The 17,696-nt window shown below is 37.3% G+C and overlaps 3 protein-coding genes across 3 annotated transcripts in view; 1 reads left to right on the top strand and 2 right to left on the bottom strand.

Moving 5' to 3' along the window:
* The window catches only part of LOC125237656 (inactive dipeptidyl peptidase 10), a 240,822-nt gene that overhangs the window by 136,619 nt on the left and 86,507 nt on the right, over positions 1 to 17,696 (top strand). The window lies entirely within an intron of this gene.
* On the bottom strand, positions 6,487 to 7,853 carry LOC125237653 (carbonyl reductase [NADPH] 3-like). Its single transcript, XM_048144781.1, has one exon. It carries the CDS (start codon positions 7,464 to 7,466, stop codon positions 6,600 to 6,602), a length of 867 nt encoding a protein of 288 aa, XP_048000738.1. The 5' UTR covers positions 7,467 to 7,853; the 3' UTR covers positions 6,487 to 6,599.
* On the bottom strand, positions 8,231 to 9,235 carry LOC125237654 (carbonyl reductase [NADPH] 1-like). The gene has a single exon (XM_048144782.1). It carries the CDS (start codon positions 9,169 to 9,171, stop codon positions 8,305 to 8,307), a length of 867 nt encoding a protein of 288 aa, XP_048000739.1. The 5' UTR covers positions 9,172 to 9,235; the 3' UTR covers positions 8,231 to 8,304.

Here is a 17,696-nt window from a genome sequence, read left to right as displayed (position 1 = left end):
AAGTGTAGCATTTTGCCGACTAAAACTATCAATTTTACATTATTACGACGTTTTCGTTGAATGCCCTCATAAGAATACATAAGAATGTATTGTGTACTAGCTTACTTTGATGTTTTAGTTAAATGTCGGCATTTATTAAATATCAACTCCACCGTTGTCATATCAATTCGCACGAAGCGCTTTGCTTCTTATTATTTTCTTATGCGTACTGCCAAGGAGTGGAATTCCTTGCTGGCGGCTACATTTCCGAACTCAGATAACCCAACAACCTTGAAATGAAGGATGAACAGTTGAACATGCATCTTCCGGGCGAGCTCTTTGCCACGTCTTTGCCTTTGGCTAGTCTGTGGTCAAGAGTAAGCCCACTTATAATATAAAAAAATGACTGTTCGCTATTCCGAAAACTTCCATAAGTTACGGTGACCGCTTTCCATCAGGCGGGCCGTACGCTTGTTTGCCACCGACGTAGTATAAAAAAAAAAAACTTTCCTTGAGGACATTCGCAATTTTGGAAACTTCTTTTCCGTTCATTACTACTTATCCACTTTTAGTCGGAGCAGCAAGTCTTTTTGCGTACTATTACGTAAACCTAGATAACTATCGACAGCTGAACGGACAGAACCCTCTATTTTTAATTTTCCGACCCGTCGAACCTTTGGCCTCTCTCGATCCATTTTAGTCTAATCTCTTTGGTGTTTTTTTGCGAAAAAGCTTTGGATTTGAGGTTAAAAGGTACTCAACGAAAAACGATGGGTTTTAGTAAAATTAAAGCTGTATCGTCAGTTTGGTTCCAAAGAACGGGATTAGGAAGGATTACTTACTGCCAAACTTACTACTTATTTGCCAATGCTAATAAACTAACCAACTAACTATTGTGGCTCAGTGATCCAAAGTGAATCTTGGCCTCCGAAACGAGAGATCGCCACCTGTCCCGATCCTGCGCAGCCTCTTGCCAGTCACTGACTTGAAGCCGACGCAGATCCTCCACCACACTGTCCTCCCAGCGGTACCTGGGTCGACCCGCCGGGCGGCCACCAGCCGGTCGACCCAAGAACGCTCTCTTGACAGCCCGATCGTCTCCCATTCTGAGTAAGTGACCGAACCAGCGAAGTCTGTGGGCTTTCGTTTCGCCGATGATATTGGGTTCGGCCACTAACTCCAATGCTAATACTTAGTAAAAAAATAAATATGCTCCAATGCTAATACTTAGTAAAAAAATAAATATGCCTCTAGTGGGATGTACGAAATGTCAAATCACATTTCGTACATCCATCGTACGTCAGTTCCGAAAAACTCATTGGTAGTAAGCCAGGGTTTGAACCCGCGACCTCCGAAATGAGCTCCGCTTCGGTCCGCTCCGTTCAAAAAGTAAAAAGGCAAAAACTATAATAGTGTCAAAATAACTTGAACCCGTCGACTACAAGTCCATTATCATTTCAGGTTATATGCGGGCTCACAGCGCAAATGCTTATATTTGAGTACAATTTTAGAATACGGGTCCGGGAATAGTTAGACAAATCTTTTACCGCTCCAAAACTTGGCTCAAAGGTATCTATCTTATAATTATAACTGTGCTACTTTAACTTCTTAACTGGTGGTTGATAAGAAGTTATGATCTGTAAGATCTAAATGGACGCTTGGAGCGGAGAGTTCGGCGGGGCGTGCAGCGGGGAGAGCGAGCGTGCGACCATATGCAGCGTCGACTCAGGACACTTGTATTATTAATTTATTACTAGCTTTTGCCCGCGGCATCGCTCGCGTTAAAAAGAGACAAAAAGTAACCTATGTCACTCTACATCCCTTCAACTATTTCCACTTAAAAAATCATGTCAATCCGTGAAAGACGGACAAACAGACATACCCACTGTCCCATTTATAATATCAGTATGGATTATTAAATACAGTGAAAACATTGTCTACACTATTGCCCCACAAAACTCTAGAACGAGTTTGACTGTGGGATCAACAGTCTCTCAATTGTATAATTATATTTACTTAAACTTAATAATTTACTTTAAGAACAGTCAGTTTAACTGAATTATGAGAATTTTAATGAGCTTTAGTTGTTTGATATGAACTGTGGAATGAATTGTCGCCGGCGGTATTTCCGGACCGATACGACCTTCAAATCTTCAAGAAAAGAGCGTACACCCATCTTAAAGGCCGGCAACGCACCTCCAACACCTCTGGTGTTTCGGGTGTCCATGGGCGGCGGTGATCGCTTACCATCAGGCGACCTGTCTGCTCGTTTGCCTCCTATCCCATTAAAAAAAAAAAAACCGTGAGGAAACCGGACTAATAAAATTCCAATAAGGTCTAGTTATTCTTCGGGTTGGAAGGTCAGATGGCAGTCGCTTTCGTAAAATTAGTGCCTACGCCAAATCTTGGGATTAGTTGACAAAGCGGACCCCAGGCTCCAATGAGCCGTGGCAAATGCGGGGATAACGCAAGGAGGATGATGAATTGTTTGATATGAACGCCGCACGCCCCACCCCGTTGCACGACCAAAGCACTCAGGCCTCACACTAACGGACTGGCTGAAAACTCTGTGCCTTATGTAAAACTACGAGACCTATTAAAGAGAACAAGCTGCATTGTATAATGTATTGCATTGTCCTCAATTTTAACAGAACATCAGTGGTGCGTGCCAAGAAAATTAAACATACATTCGACGTGATTCGATCTTTATCATACATCAGAAATTAGCTCTATATGAGCCATTTTTTTTTCAAAGTTGTTGACCCCAATTTTTTTTTTGATTTGGAATTTTTTATATGGTTTCCACTCAGAATCGCGAGCTCTTTCAATCCTAATTGGTGAAAAAAAGTGTCTCAAGGTTTTTTCCATTTCCGTTATCATTGTTTCATACATTTTGTATGGCGGTAACGGAATGGAAGGTTTGAAAAATGTATGGAAGTCTTGGGACATTTTTTTTCTCCGATCAGGATCGAAAGACCTCGCGATTCTGAGTATAAATCTCGTAACAAATACCCATGTTACAAAAAAGTGGGGTGGACAACTTTAAAAAAAATGGCTTAATCATGACGTTTTGGTTAAAAACCAGCTCATATAACCCAACAACCTTCAAATCAAGGGTAAACGGGCACCTTCTGGGCGAGATCGCTGCATCGTAGGCCACGTGTTCGCCTCTGGTAGGAAAGGAAAGAAAATACGACCGGTCCAGCGCGTAGTCACCCTGCCTGCTACGCCACGGTCCCGGGTTCGAATCCCGGTATTTATTTGTGTGATGAGCACAGATATTTGTTCCTGAGTCATGGATGTTTTCTATGTATATACGTATTTGTATATTATATATACTTTGTCTGAGTACCTGCAACACAAGCCTTCTTGAGCTTACCGTGGGAGTCGGTCAACCTGTGTAAGGATGTGCTATAATATTTATTCATTTATTCGATCCATACCATGTGTAAAACATGGCTTAAACGTAATTTTGAATCAGGTTGATTGACTCAACACGCGCTCATTTATTCACTCAATTTAAAAGCCCACTGAAATAAAAGCTTATTTGTACTCGTACTCTCTCTTTTTGCCAGTTTGTTGTACAATTATAAATTTATAAAGTATTATGCCGGAGTCTATAACGAGTCGCGACACGTAACTCATATCGGATGCAAGCCACAAACTCCGGTACCAAGCATTTTTGAAGTTTGAAAATATGATACTTGATAGCTTTTAAATCGGGACTTAACCGCGTATTATTAACATTTTAAACTGACCTCCAGCGTTTAGGGAAGGCGTTATCCCGTGGTCTTGGAGAAGACAGGCTTGGAGTGACATCAATGGAGTTAACATAACTCCGTTTACAGAAAAGTCTAAGAAAAACACGTCCTTCGCAAGCATCGAGAAAAGTTTACGCATACGAGCATCTAGACGGCGCTACACCTTTGGTTGGGTCTCAGCTAGATGGCGCTGATACTAATGTTTGACAATTTTACACACATAAGGATATGGTCCAAATTGTCCTGTGTCGAGAGATGGCAGTCATACCCCGTAGCCGAATGGCATTTCTCGGACGCGAAACGCCACCGAAACGCCTCAGAAATGTAGTCTGGCTCTGTCGCGCCAATACGCAAGAGCGATAGAGAGAGATAGCTACGAAAGAGATATTATCGTGAGCGTTTGTGCATTCGGCTACGCACACTGAACGTACTGCCTATTAACATATTTACAAGTATGTATAAAGCTATAGAGCAGAAGGTCCCAGTATTTTTTTAATTCGATGGAAAAAGTTTCGAAAGAATGAAGCCGACCGTGCTCAGCAAGTTAAACCGTTAACTGAAAGAAGAACAAAAAGTTACTTGAAGGTTTTCTTACTTTTTAGTTATAGAAGACAGTTCAGGGTCCGTAGCCGAATGGCACAAACGCTCACGAAACGCTCACGAAACGAAACGCTCGTAGATATCTATCTCTATCGCTCTTGCGACTACCTTTCGCGGCGTTTCGTGTTCGTTTCGCGTCGCAGAAATTCCATTCGGCTACGGCACCTGGCCTTGTGGCAGGCGACAAGGTGTGTGAACGCAATGGTTCTGGGTTCGAATCTCGGTATGGGCAATTAATTATATGATGATCGCAGATATTTGTTCCCGTGTATGTTTTGTATGTATTTATACCTATACTTATTAGGTATATTTATAATATACATATTGTTGCTTAACAAGAAGCAAGTGTTGTGGTTTGTGTATATAACACAAGCTTCTTTGAGCCTATTGTATGACTAAGTGAATTTGTATAAAACCATAGATTAAGTGTGTATAATAAGATCATACCATCCCATACATGAAAATACGACCGCCTAAGAACGCGCATACACTACACCACACATAGATGGCGCCACAAAAAAAATGCCTTGTTGCCATCGATTACTTGTAGATTGGCGTTAAGTGTCACTTTCGAGCCATAAATCTATGTCAATAGTAACACTTAACGCCATCTACAAGTATAATCGAAAGCTACAAGACATTTTTTTATGGGATGGTATGATCTTCTTATATTTAATCTATGGTAAAACTTTATAAGAATATATCTTATACTATTAAACGAGCAATTCTTGTATATTTATTTATTTATTTATATATACCGACGATCTCGGAAACCGCTCTAACGATTTCGCCGAAATTTGTTATGTGGGGGTTTTCGGGGGTGAAAAATCGATCTAGCGTAGCCTTAGATCCCGGAAAACGCGAATTTTCGAGTTTTCATGAGTTTTTCTTTCGCGGTAGTAAACGTAAAATATGGTCGTTAATTTCGCCGCGCGCGCATCGATTCCGCTTAGCTCAGTCGTACGAGGTCGGTCTACGCAGATAGATCGTAGGTGTCAGGGTTTCGAATCCCGGCCAGAAATTTAATTTTTGTTTTTTGTCTTTTTTTTTGTTTTTGTATTTATAAGAGTTTTTTTTTTATCTAAAGACGTGATATATTAAAATAGAACCGAGCGAAGCTCGGTCGCCCAGATATTTTATTTTATTCCTTAAATTGAACTCATTAAAATTTTCAACCAAACACTTGATTATGTTCTAAAACTTCTAAATAATTACACTGGCAACGAATGTAAAAAGCCAAAGTTCTGGTTCAAAGTTGCAATGTCACGAAAACAATCCACGATTTGTACGTAAGTAGGTCAGATTTCCCTCACAAATTGGCAGCCAAAGTTAAATGGGGGGTTTAATACGAAATTGTGGGCACCTGCTGTCAAAAGACGTAATTAACGTAATTTAATCTGTTACTTGTTTGACAGCGAATAGACGAGACGACTAAAAAAACAAATTAGTCCGTCAATTAGATTATGAAAGAATTTTAGACACGTATTTTTTATTTTCTATCGTAAACGGAGTCGACGCTGCATTTGAAGTTTCGCGTGACGTCACGCCTAGGTACAATTTTTATTTAGAAGTGACGTCACGCCTAGGTACAATTTTTACTTAGAAGTGACGTCAGAAGCCTCCACTCCGGAACTTTGATCCTCTATATCTTTGTATTTTTTCATCAATTAGAAAAAGCGAAAAATATGTGTTCAGTATAAATTATTGTACGATCTAACTGACGGACTAAACAGAATGCCATTTTTTTATGTAGTCGTTATCCCTATTCAGCACTTGGCATAAAAACCATAAAACCGTAGGTTTATTAAACTTAAAATTACTCTCTAGTTTGCAGAACCCTCACAATATTTCTCGGTACAGATTATTTTTTACGCACTCTAGTGCGAGAACTGGTTCATTTCATGTCAGGTCTAAGCATCAGGGGCTATCTGTACTGAAAAACGTCGTACGATACATGTGCGAAAAGGGAATTAAATTTATCGCCACTCGTTTCGAACTTCCTTTTTTCCGCACTTGTATGTACTATCATAGAACCATACACGAAAAGATGGGACGTACAAAATAATCATAAGTGTAATAATATCTTGCGGATCGCTCAAATACTATCAAACGAACCATCCTCTATACCTCCTTAACACTCAATAAATAAAAATAACTGACTACTTCCACTAATTAAATTAATTTAATCATAAATAATAATAAATATAATAACATGTAGCTGTATAAATTACCTGCTTATTTTATTTACACTATCACACATTACAAATATTTCTTAAGCACTTCATAATCACAAAACAGCGGCAGGTTGGGATTACGCCAATCCTTCGGCTCCTTATCGTACCAGAAGTATTGCCCCTTTGCTGACTGGTCCACATCTAGGGCCAAATACACCGGAGCTTTGCTAGATTCCTCCAGTGTGAACACACCACTACGCGTTGTCATTGAAGTCTGGACGAACCCGGGATGTAAAGAGTTGACCGAAATATTATTATCCACTTCCCTCTGTTGTACAATAGTCAACGCACATAACGCTATCTTCGATATCTTGTAAGCTAGCAGTTGCGTTTGCAAGAAATCCTCTGGCTTCCACGTCTCTGTTTTAACGGAGTTTAAGAACCATGCGATGAAATCATCTATGTCTGACTTTTGTACGTCTCTCTGAGTTAGTCTTGCGATCCAGTCCTTGTTTTTCAAATTGGAAATATGTCCGCAATCGCTAGCTATATTTATAACTCTTGCGTTTCTGTTTAGGATCGGGAAGAAATGTTCTTGGACAGTTAGTACAGCGTGGTAGTTTGTATTTATGACTCGTACGGAATCTTCATAAGTAGTGTTTTCCCAACTTTCTGTTATGACACCAGCGTTATTGATTAGTATATCTAGTCCTCCATGTTTCATTTTTATGTATTCCGCACATCTTTTTACACTGTTTATATTAGTGACTTCTAAAGGATGGAATTGTGGGTTCAGTCCTTTAACTTTCAGCTTGTCCACTGCATCTCTGCCTCGGTGCTCATTTCTTGCTGTGACGTAGACATTTTTGACTCCTCTTTTAAGTAATTCTTCTACTATCGCAAATCCGATGCCCTGATTTGAGCCCGTTACCAGTGCTAATTTATTGATCATGATCTTGTTTTCTAAGTTCTTAGTCTTTTTCACTCCGTGACACAATTTATTAATGGGTACGTGTTATATGCAAACGGTTCTTTACGTGAATGTCATTAGAGTGACTCCTCGTGATCATGACAGTGAGTGATAACATATCAGCACTCGACCCTGGGGTCACTTGTAATTGTATGTTATCTAGTATGTCCTACTATTCTATTAAACAAGGTATACAACTATCTCTGTTTCTAGTTTACTATTCCTTATAGATAAAAAAAGACTAATATATATGTGTGCGTGTGTGTGTTGTTTTATTGGCCCTCGTAACCTATGACAGTTTATTACCTAACCCAAAATTTGGCGGCAAAAATGGAAGGTCGTGAGTTCCGAATTGCCTAGCAGTCATTAGTATTAGAATAGAATAGAATAAACATTTATTCGTGAACACAGACAAGACAAAGAACACATAATAACAACAAGACAGAAAGTAATGAAGTGCCACGAAATGGCCTCATCTCAGCGTGTTGCTGGTGACTTCCAGCGCTGATCTTCCGATGAGACCATCAAGTGAGAAAGATTCACGGAGGGTAACAGACAGAAGAAATGCAAAATATATGTGATACAAGAAGAATGGACTACAGTTAAAAAGAATAAAATTGAAAACATTACAAGAAAAATAACAACAGGCTGTGATATAAGAAAGATCTATTAATGATTTTGGTAAGAAAAAAATAGGGTCAAAGATACAATATAAAATTTTGGAATACTCGAATTAAGGGTTGACATAATATAAACATTTTTACTCATATTTAACTATAAATCTTTCGTACATTTTATAGAAAAAGTGTTATAATATGAATTACAAATACTTCTTTAGCACATTATAATCACAATAAAGTGGAAGTTCCGGATTCCGCCAATCTATCACTTCTTTATCATACCAAAAGTACTGTCCCTTCACCGACTGGTCCACATCCAAGGCCAAATATGTCGGGGCCTTGCTGGATTCCTCCATTGTAAGCAGACCACTGCCATTCGTCATCGATGTTTGCACGACTCCAGGGTGTAAAGAGTTTACAGAGATGTTCCTGTCAACCTCGTTTTGTTGTACAATAGACAACGCACACAACGCCACCTTAGAGATCCTGTAAGCGAGCATCTGAGTTTGTACAAAGTCTTCATTCTTCAAAGAACCTTTTTTGACTGACTCTAAAAACCAAGTAACAAATGAATCGACGTCATCTCTCTTTAGATCCTTCTTAGTCAATCTTGCTATCCATTCTTTGTTCTTGAGGTTAGAAATATGTCCACAGTCACTAGAAATATTTATCACTCTTGCGTTTTGATTCAGAATCGGAAAGAAATGCTCCTGGATTTTCAGAATAGAGTAGTAATTAGTTGTTATAACTCGAAGCGCGTCCTCATATGTAGTTTTCTCCCAATCTTCAACAATAACACCAGCGTTATTGATAAGTATATCCAAGGCACCGTGTTTTGCTTTCAAGTCAGCAGCGCATTTTTTGACACTGTCTGCATCAGTGACTTCTAGCTGATGAAATAGAGGGTTCAGACCTTTTTCTTTAAGCTTGTTGACTGCATCTATACCTCTCTGTTCGTTCCTAGATGTCACATAGACATGTTTTACTCCTCTTTTTAGTAATTCTTCTACGATTGCGAATCCGATTCCCTGGTTGGACCCTGTCACTAATGCCACTTTGTCAGCCATACTCTTTTTGATTGTTTTACGAAATGTGTCCTCTCTGCAGATGGCCGTACCGTTCTGTAATATTATTGCCGTGGCACGAGCATTTATATGCAATGGTTTATTTAACTGTTATCTGTAAAGATCGTTATCAGGGTGCACTTTTCGTGGCAAGTGGTACGGTTGGCAAAGAAAAACAAATACATTTAAATATTCACTTTGTTCTTAACTACAAAATAAATACTTACCTTATTAGGATTACACCTATATTTTTAAAACAATATACGTCAAATGACATTAATTATGTATGCCATAAAAATACATTACGCTAAGTGTAATTATATCATTTAAATCCAAATAATCAAATGCACTCTAGATACGACTAATTATCTAGAATTGTTATTCAAGTAGTTCAAGTCAAAAGTACCTAGTGCACGAAGTAAGACGAGCACGGAGGAGTGTAATGAAGTACATGAATAATCCCAGTATCTTCATTCACAGTATGGATACACAATACCTAGATTTTATAACAACCTTCTTGTAACTTCTGTCAACGTAGAAAGGTCATTTAGTTATTTAAAATGGATTTTTTCTAATCGACGTAAACGACTGACAGCCAAATATGTTTAACAAATTTTAGTTATTTATTCGATGTAATTTGGCTAAGTAATTATAAATATGTATATATTTCATAATTTGTTAAGTATATGTAGTGTTTTAAATACTTGTGTATTTGTTTTTTTGTCAACCATACTCTGCCACCAATACAGCACGCTGATAACGATCTTTATCTGTTGTATGCTTTAGATATGAATAACAATCCGTCAAGGTCAATATCGTTACATTTGTAAATTAAATGAGTCAGTTATTTATAAGGTTCCATAAATGCACTAGGAACTTAACGATTATGAACTACTAGCTTTTGCCCGCGGCTTCGCTCGCGTTAGAAAGAGACAAAAAGTAGCCTATGTCACTCTCCATCCCTTCAACTATCTCCACCTAAAAAAATCACGTCAATTCGTCGCTCCGCTTTGCCGTGAAAGACGGACAAACAAACAGACACACACACTTTCCCATTTATAATATTAGTATGGATGACGCCATGTTATGAAACTATCTGACGACTGGACTGGCTCAGTCGGTAGTGACCCTGCCTGCTGAGCTGCGGTCCTGGGTTCGAATCCCGGTAAGGGCATTTATTTGTATTATGAGCACAGATATTTGTTCCTGAGTCATGGATGTTTTCTTTGTATATAAGTATGTATTTATCTATTTAAGTATGTATATCGTCGCTTAGCACCCATATTACAAGCTTTGCTTAGTTTGGGGCTAAGTTGATCTGTATAAGGTGTCCCATACAACCATTTCAGTCGCAAAATCTTCAAATCAGTAACTAACTGTCAAATGTGACATAACGCGTGGTAACGTCGTGCAAACAATGCGACCGTATTGTTACAATAACAAAGTGTAGTCGTCGTGTGCACTCGTTACGGTAACAAAATGTGTACGAATTTGTGGCTGTCAATGTCACTGTCAGAATGACTTTTAACGACACTTTATTAGTCGACGTTTGCACACATAACGGTAACAACATGTGGACGAATTTGTGGCTGTCATTGTCACTGTCAGAACGGTTTCTGACAGTGACATTGACAGAATTTGTACACACATGTGTAGGTCTGATTACCGAACTGCTCCTAAACCACTGTAACCGCAAATGACAATCTGAAATACGAAGGTTTCTCAAACTTTCTTGTGAAGTTGTGGACTGGTTGCTTTGAATCATTTAAATATGAGCGAATTAAATAATAATAAACGACGACGACCATTTAAGCACTCTTCGACATTTTATAGAAATGTGGGAAAGTTAAGAAAAGTGCAGAATGATAATACAAATAGATAAGCACTTTATAGTTACTTAATGTATTAAATATATAATTTTTAATTCTTATTGATAAAAATGAAGTGCAGTGTTGCTTTACACAATAAAAGTAGGAATCAAATGAAATAGAGTATTTACTGTGATATTAAAAGAATTTCTGTTGCGCAATGATAGTTTTTTTCAGTACAGATGCTGCTTTTTACACGCAGTAGTGCGAGCAAATCAAGCAATGATTCATTTCTTGTCTGGTCGAAACTCTTAGCTTGGATTTAGGTACTGAAAATCGTCATACGATACACGTGCGAAAAGGACATTCACAACTCGTGTCGATTTAAAACACTCCCTTCGTTCGTGTATTAATTTATCGCTACTCGTATCGATTTCCCTCTTTTCCGCACTCGTATCTACAAGTATTTTGTTTGGGTTACAAAAAAAAACATTTTATTTACTCTACTACGTTTTATTTATGTATCTTTAACATTACAAATTTGTAGACACTTATCTATACAAAAATCTTGACAAAAGAAGTACAGATCGCTGAAATTAATGTTGATAGTAATATTATTGACGACTACTTCAACAAGTGTCAATTGTGAAATGCCGCAAAATACTAGTTGCTCTATAGAAGACCATAATAATATGATCCCCGATCCTTTACAACCCAGCAGCTCGGTACGCACGTTACATTTTTTTTTTAATCTTCTTTAGTGAGGGCAACTGAGTACGACGGCATATTTAATTGTTTATAAAGTTTGAGGATACCTGGAAAAAAATAATACAAGAATTACGCTATTTTGAAAACAGCTTTCGGTCACGCGTGTACGCTGCGACCATTTTGCGACCGTTTGTCGACCGTTTGGTGACCGTTTGGCGACTGTTTTTTACATGGAATATTACCGTCTTAATCCATATTTTAACAACTTTATTGGTTTTCTAGGCATTATTTTTAATATTTCAGTATAGTGTATGCACCGGAGCACTAAAACTTCACCAATCAATATAGATAACACGCAAACACCGAGTAGTCAATAATATTATTACTGGTTAAACTGAGGTAAATTGATGGCGCGTTGATAAATTTAGACTTATTTTATGAAATCACTCGAGCAATTTAATTGGCCATGGTAATTAGCCCACATTATATTACAAATGCAAACAATATTTATCTTTAACAAATTCTTACGCCATTACATTTTAATGTCAAATGGTTTTATTTCTTTTTTACTTTGACGTCTCTGACAGTCGCCATTTGAAAAGAATGAAATGAACGAATGATTTTCGGAAAGTAGTCGCCAAACGGTAACAATGTGTGCACGCGTAGTGCACACTTCTGTCACTTCTGTGACCATTTGTGCCTGTTACCAATCGTCCCCATTTGGGTCGCCGCGACTAAACGTCGACCGTACTGCGACTAAACATTGAGACCCGAAGACCTGTGTGTACACAAAATAGGAGGATTTGCGTAGGAACGGCGACCGATTATGGTTATATGGGGTCCCCAATATTTATTTATTTATTTATCTTACAGTCGACTCTTCAATTACCATGAGAGGAAAGGGGGGGGGGTGAAATTTTAAACCCGACACCACTGTATGAGGATTTATAATATTAGTAGGATATGCACATAAACATTGATGTACGCTGTTTGAATACAAGGTGCTCGCGAGGAACCCGCATAACTTGAACCACGCGTTTCTGAGGCAAAAAGAAAGAAAAAATGTTATATGAATTTTAAAATTTTTCGCCAAAAAAAAACATTTTTTTTTGTTTTTTTTTTTTTTACTTTTTTGGACGTATTTTCACATAAAATTTTTTTATCCATAAAGTTGGCAATTAAAATGAGTTCCTTCATTTATTTTTCTAAAAACCAAATTATTTGGAAGTTTTTCTTGTCACATTTTGACATCTATCAATGACTACTGTGAGACTATGCTGCACAATTGCGCATCAGCGCCGTTAAGAAACCTTTTCTACTGAGTAACAATACGGAAATGTTTTTATTAAATTGGCAATAACTCTGAAACTAGACGAAATCTAGAAAAGTTTATATGACATTTTAGTCTTAAAATGTGACCAAGAATATACCGTTAAAGTTATATGGGTTCCTCGCGAGCACCTTGTATAAGCTCATCCATAGCGTCGTCTAATTTGAATCAAATTGCAATGCAAAACGCATTCCGTTGCAATTTGTGCAATCAGACTCCATAGAAATTGTCGATACACAACTGTACCGTTACCATGGGCTGCCCAAGTGAGAGCCGTTTTACTTTACTTAGAAAGTGAGTGAGTTTACGTTTGTTTACATTATATTGTACCTAACTTCACTCCAAAGAAGCTGCTTCTGTCCCTTTCTAAGTTTATGAATAAACGGAGAAAGAACTATAGACGAATGCTACGCCTCTGGTGTTTACGCGATGGAACTAAAATCATAAGTAAATGTAATTTACCCAGGGAGAATAGAGGTAAGGAGGAAAATCTGTCGAAGTAGAACAGTCGCAAAAATGACCGGCTGATGCCTTGTAATTGAGGTTACAAATCTCTCATGTCTTGCTCAATGATCAGCGACGTGACATGACATTAGACGTTCTATTCTCTAGGCTGATTTCGTTATACCGAACAAGTCAAGATGTAGTCCCGTGGTACTACATCTTGCTGACTTCGTATGCAGATGTTCTCAGGTTCGATCCTGACAGCGTTCTTTTTGAATTTTGATTTTTTTTTAAATTTTCATTTTGTGTATTTTAATTGTGTTTAATTATTGTTTTATTAATAAAAATGCCAACTTAAGCCCTTTTACATTGTTTGCCCCATCTTAGGATTCTTAGGTAATGTTGTAAGTCTTGCGAATGAAATTTCGAAAAGTTGTAACAAAACAAAATATTTTTTGATATTAAAATTATAAAATATGCCGTGTGGTGACGGGTTAAGAATTTCATCACCCCCTTTCTTCCCGTGGGTGTCGTAGAAGGCGACAGTGGGATATGGGTTAAATTGTGGCGTAGGCGAGAGGCTGGCAACCTGTCACTGCAATGTCACAATTTCGTTTTCATTCAACCCCTTATTTGCCAAAAGTGGCACTGGAACTTGAGTAGTTTCATGTGCTCTGCCTACCCCTTCATGGGATACTGGCGTGATTGTATGTATGTATGTATTTAAAAATATAAAATAATCCAGGAAAAGATATTATGTAGTAGAAAAAAATAAAAAAGCTCTTATCAGGATTTGCACCCGGGACCTCTTGCTCCGTAGGCGGGGTCACTACCGAGAAGGCTAAGAAATTGTCAAACCCTTATGTACCTGCTATTCCAGTGCCACCTATCTTTTCTTTTATATGTGCACTTCTGATACTTAAAGCTTTCGCTCCTTACCTCTAATCTCCATAAATTTACCTATCGAAATCTGTCAATATAGGGTCTACTGCGAATTCCGAAACATACGCATTGAGGGACTCTTCCTCTTTCACTTCATACTGATAAGAGTAAAAGAGACGCATGTCCACATTTCGATAACTTCGGTATTCGGTAGTAGGCCTCAAACCATAGGCCAAGTCATTCTGACGTGACATTTCTGTCAACTTAAGTATACAAAAATCACACGGAATTTTCACGATTATTTTTGCAGTTTTAAATAAAATTATGACTAACATATTGTATTAATTTATAATATTACGTGAAATTCATCATAAACCAGTAAACAAATCAAATAAGGTAATGAGTTATTTTTGGCCATAATTTTGTACTATTTACAGTTGAGATGATTATAATTATTATTGCTCAAAGCAGTTTTTGGTTTCAGAAAGATGATGGAGGCTATTATTGAAATCAACATTTCCGAACAAACCCGTATGGTATTCAGTCAACATGGAAGATAGTTCAATTAATATGAATACTGTGGCACTGTGGCAGATACGCTACTCATTACCTTCGGAAGCAGTACCAATTTATAGGTGTTTTTGTTCCGCGATGCACTTAATGGTATTATTGGCCATGATCATCACAGGTATATGTATAGAAGTGTTCCAATAAAGGAAGGAACCTCAACTCCAAAAAAATAATCCTGTTACTAAAATAAAGTATTTCATTAATTGACTTTGTTTATTTGTGATGTTCTCGAGTAGTAAAGAAATAGAAATATTTTATTTGCAGAAAAAGGGTACATAGCATCATATATAGAATTAGCTTTTGCCGGCGGCTTCGCCCGCGTAATAAAAGAATCCTTATTCAAACATGTACAAAAAATAAAATTTTCATTTGGATCCGTAGGTTTCTATGCAGACGTTTGTCTGCGATTTTTTCGATTACTCATATTACTATTGTCTTTAAAGAAATGCTTGCAATGATTGTAGAAATGTTACACAGCGACCACAGCGTAGGTAGTAGGTACGAGTAGATATGTATACTCTGTCAACCAAGTCTGTCAGTAAATAAGAACAAAGAAAACTATATGCATCCTTTTCTTTAGGGTGCTAGAGAAAAGGATACCTATAGTTTTCTTAGTTCTTATTTACTGACAGACTTGTTTGACAGAATATATTCTATATGCACTGGGGAAACTACATACAACAGAACTCACATAGCCCGTATCTCGACACTATTGTCGGTGGGTAAAAAGTACTTTCTCGCATTATCGCTTACAATTACCGCTTGCCGACCGATTACCCCTATCCCTATCCCTATCCCTAATCCTATCCCTATCCCTAACCCTATCCCTATCCCTATTAGAGTTTGCTCCCGGGAAATACCGGTACCTACCGAAAATACCGAGAATTCCCGGGATTTTCAGCCAAGCAAAGAACCGGGAAATCAACTTGAAGGCTCTTTTAAAATATCCAAAATTATACCCTGTAATTTATGAATTTATTATGCACACTATTGGCGCTTTGTAAATAATTTAGTAATTGTTCAAAAATACTTCTTTTCATTCATAAAACATTGTTTTGTGTAGTTACTAAATAGTCATAAGTTTAGCATTTCAATATGTGCAATCACAGAGTAGTAATAGAACAGAGGGAGTCTCACTGAAGACCGGCTGTGACCCAACAATGGCGGACGTTTTTTCTTTAATTTTATTTTATGGCTTGGTGGCGACCTTTCAAGCCAGCAATGGCAGACGGTTTTCGATGTGCAAACACGATTTAAAATCAAAATAATTATAATTCAGGTCAAAAGAAAATCAATTCTTCACTTAATTTATCAAAAATTAATTATTTTACTTGAAACTTAGAAATATCTTGTTTTTAATAAATAATAATGACTCAGTGCGCCGTGTGCAAACACTATTTAAAAAAAAATACTGGTCACACTCTTGTTTTGCAGTTTGTTGGTTTACAATTATGAACATTAATTAATATTGTGATTTTACGCATAATAACGTGATAAAGTATTAAATTACGCATGAAAAGTTGCTCCGTATTTTTTTTTCTTTCGATTGTTGTCATTTTTACACAATTTGACAACGCATACGTAGGCATATTTTCTTATTTTTCTGGAGATGTTTTCGCCACGGACACCTCGATCCGACTGACGGGAGATTAGTGGATGAGGTCATAGACAAAGCTATCAATGTGGATGATGGAATCACAAGTTTTTCTTCGGAGTTATCCGTCCTTAGAATTGTAGGTTCATGTGTGCAATTATTACTTTTATGTTTAACATGGTAATTGTTATTCCTGTTATTTGTATGTTGTATTAAATATTGTATGTTTGAGCTGATGGCCAAGTTGCCAATGCTCCCAATAAATTAAAAAAAAATTAGCTTTGACAATTTTGACACAAGGACTTAGCTGAAATGTCAATCGTTGACGCTAGACGCCGATCGAAATTCAGTCTAGCTCTGTCACGTCAATACGGAAAAGTGATAGAGATAGCTAAGCTACGATAACGACGTTATCATAATCGGATATAATTTTAATAATGGGATATAATTTTTACTTGTTTCAAAATTCTTTTCACTATGCTCTCACTTTTGTATCAAATTATAATCTTCATATACATCACATAATGGCCTTCAAAAGTTCCATACCTTACCTTAGATTTAGTCGTTATGTCGATGTCGTTGTAATTGATGTTTGATATGTACGGAAACGCTGAATTTTAGGTTTTAAGTTTTCGTTTCACGTCAATTTATTAAATACTTAGCCTGTTACTCAAGAATATCACAAAATAAACAAAGTCACAGAATGATATACTTTATTTCAGTAATAGGATAATTTTTTTGAAGTTTTTTCCTTTGGTTCACTTCTAATATATACCCACGAGATATGGTGTTATGGTGACTATGGATGGGTACACGTATTGTGCATTGAGGAACAAAAATGCCTATGAATTGGTACTGCCTGCTGGTGTAGGTAATCAGTTGATTCGTAACTGCCTCATTCCTTATCAATTTGAACAATCTTCTACGTTGGGTTTGCTGAATACCATACGGCTTGCATGGAAATATTGTTTTCAATAATAACTTCTTTTTCTAAAAGCAAGCAATATAATCATCTCAACTGTAGCTAAACAGTACTAAATGATGAATAAATATAACTCATTACCTTTGTAAAAGTATCAAGCACTGGTTTCATCACTGGTTTATCTTTTTATCGAACTACTGACTAACTGCTACATTTAAGCTGTTCTTGAATTTCACGTAATATTATAAATTAATACATATTAGTCATAAT

Source organism: Leguminivora glycinivorella, chromosome 22 (genome assembly GCF_023078275.1).
Source record: "Leguminivora glycinivorella isolate SPB_JAAS2020 chromosome 22, LegGlyc_1.1, whole genome shotgun sequence".
In the NCBI taxonomy this organism is placed as follows: Eukaryota; Metazoa; Arthropoda; class Insecta; order Lepidoptera; family Tortricidae; genus Leguminivora; species Leguminivora glycinivorella.
This window is presented reverse-complemented; position numbering and strand designations above follow the sequence as displayed.